The sequence below is a fragment of the Diabrotica undecimpunctata genome, chromosome 7, assembly GCF_040954645.1.
Source record: "Diabrotica undecimpunctata isolate CICGRU chromosome 7, icDiaUnde3, whole genome shotgun sequence".
Classification (NCBI taxonomy): domain Eukaryota; kingdom Metazoa; phylum Arthropoda; class Insecta; order Coleoptera; family Chrysomelidae; genus Diabrotica; species Diabrotica undecimpunctata.
This window is the reverse complement of record NC_092809.1, coordinates 71,549,444-71,556,912: the sequence shown is the minus strand read 5'-3', so window position 1 is coordinate 71,556,912 and position 7,469 is coordinate 71,549,444. Positions and strand designations below refer to the sequence as shown.

Genomic DNA, 7,469 nt, shown 5'->3' with positions numbered 1-7,469 from the left:
CCGATGGTGTCAAAGCACACATTAATTCAATACCCCGCAGAGAAAGCCATTACTGTAGGTAGCGATCGACTCGGAAGTATATTGAGGGCGGGTTAACAGTCGCGGCACTACATCGACATTACGTAGACAAATGTGAATCTGAAGGTAGACCACACGTTTCATATCAAGTATACTACAACATATTTATACATAATTTTAACTTATCTTTCTGGCAGCCCAAGAAGGATCAATGCGAAGATTGCATGGCTTACCAAAACGCTGAAGATAAATCGTTAATACAAGAAACTTACGACGAGCACCTGAAGTAAAAGACTCTCGATAGAGCTGAAAAAGATAGAGATAAAGAGCTTGTGAGTCATACCTTCGTAGTGGCTGTGTACGACCTCCAAGCGGTGATGCCTTGCCCACGGGGTGATGTGTCGAGCTTCTATTATACGTCCAAATTAAATCTACTTAATTTCACAGTAACCGAGCTCGGTACAAAGGACACAACTTGTTTTGTATGGCACGAGGGAGAAGGAGCCCGAGGTATTAATGAAATTGGCTCCTGTGTTCTAATGTATCTTAGAAAATTGAATGACAATGTTACGGAACCTTGTGATGTCACTTTCTATAGCGATAATTGCTGTGGCCAACAAAAGAACAAATTCAAGCTGGCAATATACCAATACGCAACTCAAGAATGGCTAAACATCAAGAGTATTACTCATAAGTTCCTAATAAAAGGACACACCCAAAACGAAGGAGACTCTGTTCATTCTGTCATCCATCGTAACATTACGAGAGCATTGAAATCATCTCCAATTTATGTTCCAAACCAGTATATCACTCTGATTAAAACAGCAAAGAAAACTGGAAAGCCTTATACTGTTGAAGAACTGACACATGAGAATTTTTTTGACCTCAAACCTCTGTGTACAGGAAACTACAATATAGATGATGATGGCAATAAATTCAAATGGACCGATATAAAGATTCTGAAGGCGGATAAAGTAAGCAATGGCATATTTTTCTTTAAAAGTTCCTACAAAGAGGAAGAATTCAGGTCGGTATCTACGTTGAGAACATGCCGCACGAAGTCAACAACAGTGCCTGATAATAATTTTACTCTAAACCAACTTTACACTGAAAAGCTTACAGTTCCTGAAGCAAAGAAGCAAGGCATTCTAAAGCTAATCCAAAAAAACGTAGTGCCAAGATTTTATGAATCTTTTTATGATAATCTCTAAATTAGTGCACAAGTTACTGTTGTTAACTGATTTTTAATGTTTTCGTTAAGTTTTTTTTATCCTTTACGAGTATTGCGCTCAATGTAGTTTTAAGAAAACGTTTTATAAAAATATTTTTGTAAGAACCACGTTTATGTGCTTCATACGGTTGTGATTAGTGTAGATCATGGAATTGATTATTTTAAAGGTGTCTTTCTCCTTAGTGCCTTATTCTATAAGACTATAACTGCTAATAATACTATTTTAAGATAAAGTTACTTCTGTTTCTCTTAAAGGTTTTTGCTTAAAAGGTTAAGTTTTGTTTTTAACGTAAATTTATTCCTCTTATCTACTACTATAGGTAATATTAAAGACTTAATTGATAATCTTATGATAAAATTAACAATTATTTGTTTTCCCTTAGCAAGTTTAGTATGTAGTAAGTTAGTATGTGCCTTTTTTTTTAATAAATTGACATTTTGTAAGGTTGACAACCGAAAATAAAACTCAAATTTTCCTAATTATGGTGGTTTAATTTTTAAAATTTTAATGTTCTCGACGACAAAGTCTATATACAAAACTAACTTATTTGCATTTTTGCGACAGTCCATTCGAGCTATGGTTAAGATTGCTTTATTGATATAGGCTATTTAATTACGCATCTTTTGATACCAAAAAAATCTACCTAATACACATAGTTTATACAAAAATCATAAAAAAATCCAAATTATTTTTGTAAATGCCTCTCCTGTACAATTTGCTTATTTTGACTTGTGGTGCTTTTGTATTTAAGGAGCGCAGATAATCTACGTGGTTTATAATACAAAGGAACATGATTTGGATCTACAACAATTTTCATTTCACATTTAGTCATAGGGACATTAGGTCTTTCTGGATTTACGTAATCAGTCATAAAAATATCAACTAACTTTTGTCGATTAAATTATTTAAATTAGGATTAATATCAATATTAATTTCATTATTATTTACATGGTCAATATGTAAAATATTATTGCCAATATTTGTATTTTCAATATCTTTAAGGAAATCTCTACTTTATTCCCTGAAAAAGATACGGTAATGTTGTCGTTCTGCATAAAATCTCTACCTAACAGACATTTATATGGTATATTTTCATTTGGTACAACATTAATGAGTAAATCAATAGGTGTGTCATTAACTTTCATTTTAAACAACACAGAACCCAAAAATTCTATTCTACTTTGGTTAATACCATGGAAAGTTTTCTCACGAACATCAGAAAATTCAAAATTGAAAGATTCTACAGTATCTAAAATAATTAAGGATATAGCATTACCTGCATCTACAATAGAATCAATATAAATAGAAATTTTGTCCTTCAAAAGACAAATTGGCAACATATACCCACTTGCATTATGCTGTTGCACAAAAAGTGAAGTGTTACTTTCTATCTTGACCTTGGGTGGATTCATCCTGGACACAATCTTGGGGCAATTATTTCTTTGGTGATCCATTGCTCGACACATATAACATGATCCCTTCTGTCTAGCTGGTTTAGTACATTAAACTGCCAGAATGTCTTATCTCATTACAGTTTTAACATCTAATAGCTTTGCTTCGTGTAGCCGGATTATTTTTAAAAGTAGTTGGTATTTTCCAGTCGTATTTTGAATGTTCATGTTTTGTATTATAGTTTTCTTTTACATTAGGCTTTTCTCTTCTATTGCTTATTCTACCTTTTCGAGCACTAACAATTCTTTCATAACTCACGATATCTTGATACAGAGTGTCTTCATCACTATGCTCTTTTGACATAATAAAATTACTTAATTTCTTACTCCACAAACCAATGGCAATTTCGATGGTGTAGCGCACAAATGTTGTAAGTGCAATCTGTAGGAAAAATGAGTTAAGTATCACGTAAGTATATTTAAAGCTATAGAATTATTATGCACAAAGGTGGTAGATTAAATCCATAAATTTAATACCTCTAGCGCCATCTGCCATTCAGTATAAGTACTTTACACTTAAAATCTGTATGCGCACTTGTTGTAAAATCACCTACCACATTTGTGCATGTATTTCTTTGACGGTTTATCCAACAAATGGTGTACCTACCACTTTACACGTGTTAATTTTGAGGTTATACAATATTGTTTACTTGAGTTACAAAAGTATTTTGTGCTTGCTCCTGATTTTCTGTAATAAAATGACTTCCAGGGTGGCAAAAATAGTAGAATTGGCATTAATGCAAAGGAAAACTGGTATGTTATTTATAAGACATGTTTAATTTTAAAAGTAAAAGTTTTGTTTTCTAAGATTCTAGTATAATTGATCATCAAAAGGAAAGTTCCACAAGTACGTCTGAGGTTATTCTATCCACGGAAAGTATATCAAGTAAGTAATATTATATCAAGTAATTGTAGAGAAAACCTCATAAATATTATGAAATAAATTAAAAAATTGGTTAATTTAGGTAACTAATAGTCCCTATTTTATACATTTGTAATTTTTGTTTGTAGATGTGAGCAGATTACAAAGTGAGCTTCCTAGCACATCCGGGACTGCAAAAATGTTTTCGGATGCATCAAACAATGACAGTGAAAGTGAAAGAGACCCTTTTGAAAATTCTAGTGAGTCATTCGTACCTTCAGATTCAGAATTAAGCTCAGATGAGGACCAGATAATGGAAGAGCCCCTTGAACAACACCGGGAAGAGCTCGCACAACAAAACAATAAAACAAAGAAGAGAAAACAAGGTAATAAGTTTTTATGGAAAAGGTCCATTGTGAAAAGAAATAGGCTTAGTGGAAAGAAATATATAAACAGGAGTGGAAAAACAGTTGAAGAAAAGAAGCCTTTGCCCGTTAACTGCACCAAATGTAGGTATAAATGTGAAAAAAATATTACTGAAGAACTAAGAATAATTATTTGTCGCGAATACTGGGAAATGGGCGACTATGATAAGCAAAAATTACACCTGAGTTCATTAGTGACCGATGTTCCAATAAAAAGAAGAAAACAACAAGTAGAACAGTCAAGACGTAAAACTTCAAGGATTTTTTATTTAAAAAACTTCGAAGGCTTGAGAATTCGAGTGTGTTTAAATTTTTTTTGTAAAACATTTAATATTTCCCATCGGGTAATTGAAACATGTATGAAAAATGTGGGTAATACTCATACCTACACTGGATTTGATAAAAGAAAAGGTAAAAGACCTCATAATGTTACAAAGGAACAAGATGTATTGCTTGTCAAGGAACACATTGATAGTTTTCCACGTGTGGAATCACACTATTGCCGGCGAGATTCAACGAAACAGTATTTGTCTTCAGATTTAAATTTATCCCAAATGTACAGATTATACATTGGCTTCTGTGAAAATCGAAACGTGACCAAGGTTTCTAAATTTGTTTATCAGAAGATATTCCACAAATATGACCCAGCATTGGATTTTTTCATTCCGAAAAAGGACCAGTGTTTTAAGTGTAATGCTTATAATACTGCTAAAGACAAGGAGCCATTAAAAGAGGAATTTGACAGTCACAAAAAGAGAGAAAAGGATGCAATGCAGATGAAATCTGAAGATAAGGAAAGAGCCGCTAGGGAAAAAGGACAAACTTTTAGAGCCGCAACATTTGACTTACAAGCAATTTTGTCAGTGCCATTTGCGGGAGACAATCAAATATTTTATAAGTTAAAGCTAAATGTATATAATTTTACAATTTTTGATGCGTCAGATGCAACAGGTCATTGTTATGTATGGGACGAAACACATGGGAAAAAAGGCAGTACAGAAATAGGAACGTGTCTCCTTAAATACTTGTATAGCTTATCGGAAACTGTGACGCATGTTTCTACATTCAGTGATACATGTGGAGGCCAGAACAGGAATAAGTATGTGTCAGCCGCATTGCTCTATGCAGTAAATACAATTAAACATTTGGAAGTTTTCGATTTAAAATTTATGGAGACAGGGCACTCCTATTTGGAAGCTGATTCGATGCACGCCACAATCGAAAGAGCAAGAAAGCATAAAAAAATTTATTCTACAAGAGAGTGGTCTGTGCTAATTTCAGCTGCAAGAGTAAAACCTAAACCATACTGTGTACATAATTTAAATTTCAACGATTTTTATGATCTACAGAAACTTGCTGACCTTATGACTCCTAACAATACTTTAAATACAGATAAAGAAAAGGTTCAGTGGCTAAAAATTAAATGGATTCGTTTTGAGAAAAAAGATCCTTTTTTAATTAAATATAAATACAATTTGTATGATGATACTTTTTTAACCATAGATGTTTCTGATACAAGGAAACTAAGAGGAAGGTCACAAACTTGGGAGTCATTAGCACTAACCCAAAAATATTTTCACAGATTGCCGGTATCCCAAAAAAAGAAGAAGGATCTCTTATCTCTTTTAAATTGTGGTATTATTCCACAAGATTACGCTCATTTTATTAATGACATTCCTGTTACTAATGAAACATTATTACCGGACGACAACGAATAGTTTTTTTTTAATATGCAAATTTTGTTTTAATTCTTTTTTTAACACATTTTGTTATTTCATTTAAAGAAAAATGTTAAGATTAATTGTTTGTTGTTATTTGAATCAAAACCTGTGTTTTATCATCTGTTCACCGTAACATAATTTGAACCAGTTTCCCAAGTAATGGTTATGCACAAAGGTGGTAAGTAACAAAGTATTTAATAAAAATATTACAAGTCATTTTTTTTTAAATGTTATTAATTAAACTTATATTTGATTGTCTTTTGACGTTATTGAAGATAATTTGTAATTTTCTTAGGAATTCGTGATTTAATAGAAAGGTTTAAACTTCAAACCGATTTTTCTCAAAACAGTAACTTTAGCACTTACAACATTTGTGTGCTACACCATCGATTTGTTCTTTTGTTTCTTCAAATGGCAGTTCGAGTGATTTGCATAGAGAAACTTTCATATGAAAATAAATGGAAACATTCTCTTCTTGTAATAAAAGTGTGTATAATTACATTTCTATTTTTTTCCAATTTTTTGTTAAATGTCGTAAAAATGACGATAGTAAATCATAACTGCCTGTAAACTATAGTCCATGTTTTTAGGGTTAATTAATACCTTTATGTCACCGACACATTTTTTAATTAACAAATTGTTTTCCGTAGTGTATATATTCTTCCATTTCCATTCTATCATCACTTGTCGAAATATCGATTCTGTGCGCAGGTAAGTATAATAATATGGGTGTAATAAAACGGAGTGTTCGCAATTTCCGGCTGTCAACTTCAAATGACCAAGAATGAAACACATACCCTCATCAACATGTCCTATTTGATATACATTTTATATAGGAATTTCTATTGTTACGGAAGTGGTTGGCCAATTTATTATTAGATCATAAAATGGTTTTTCATGCGCTGTGTTATAAAGTGTCTAGATATACATTGTAGCAGAAAAGTAGGAACGTAATTATTACAGCATCGTTTCACGTATTACATTTTCATTTAGTAACTTCGCTTTTGTACTTTAAAATAAACAAACTCGTTTTAGATTTTATTGAAGTAATATAAATTTTTACATTGAACTCTGAATGATTTTAATTTATAACAGTGAAAAACGAAGTTTTAATGAAACATCTAGTAATAACATCGAAAAAAACCCGATCGTGGATATCGCAAACAAAAAGCGAAAATTTAATTTGCTATTCGGTGTTCCCCCAAGCAACCTTTGAATCGAAACTAATTTAAACCATGTGTTAGTAAAATGGAGTTTGGTTGTGTAAAGGGCTTTATCTTTGTTTCAAAATAGATTAAAACTATAGTATATATCTGTTAACTTGTAATTATTTTCTCTTTTGTTTGATGATACAGTAAATTGTTTTATCCTGACCTGGAAGTTAACCAGTATAGTAGGAAAATATTGGCTCTTAAATTAAGTGCATTTTGAGTTAAATATTCCCGTTAAAAAATTATAAGAGTGGGTTGGTGAAGTTCCTGAGTAGGAGTTTGTTGAGATGCTCTGATCAAAATAAATTTTAAGAGGTCGCCTACGCAAAAAGTTATTTAAATTTTTTTAAACACTTTTTTTCAACAAATTGTAACAATCAATTTTTTTATCCCAGAATCTTGATCGGGAGCTGGCAGAACAAGTTTTTAACTTGAATTTAGGTACCTGATGGTTTCAAAAATTATATTTTCGTTACTTGTGTTTTTAAGCCCAGAATTTTTATTAGGAGCTTATAAAAAAAGGCTCGAACTTAAATTTAGGCACTTAAT

The 7,469-nt window shown here is 31.9% G+C and overlaps 1 protein-coding gene across 1 annotated transcript; it reads left to right on the top strand.

The window, feature by feature from the left end:
- The first annotated feature begins 3,043 nt into the window (after positions 1 to 3,043).
- LOC140445480 (uncharacterized) lies at positions 3,044 to 6,100 on the top strand. The gene is made up of 2 exons (XM_072537522.1): positions 3,044 to 3,587; positions 3,713 to 6,100. Exon 2 carries the CDS (start codon positions 3,763 to 3,765, stop codon positions 5,704 to 5,706), a length of 1,944 nt encoding a protein of 647 aa, XP_072393623.1. The 5' UTR covers positions 3,044 to 3,587; positions 3,713 to 3,762; the 3' UTR covers positions 5,707 to 6,100.
- Positions 6,101 to 7,469: the final 1,369 nt, after the last annotated feature.

Excerpts from the sequence above, each read along its gene's own strand:
- LOC140445480 (XM_072537522.1), top strand. The coding sequence starts at position 3,763 with ATGTTTTCGGATGCATCAAACAATGACAGTGAAAGTGAAAGAGACCCT.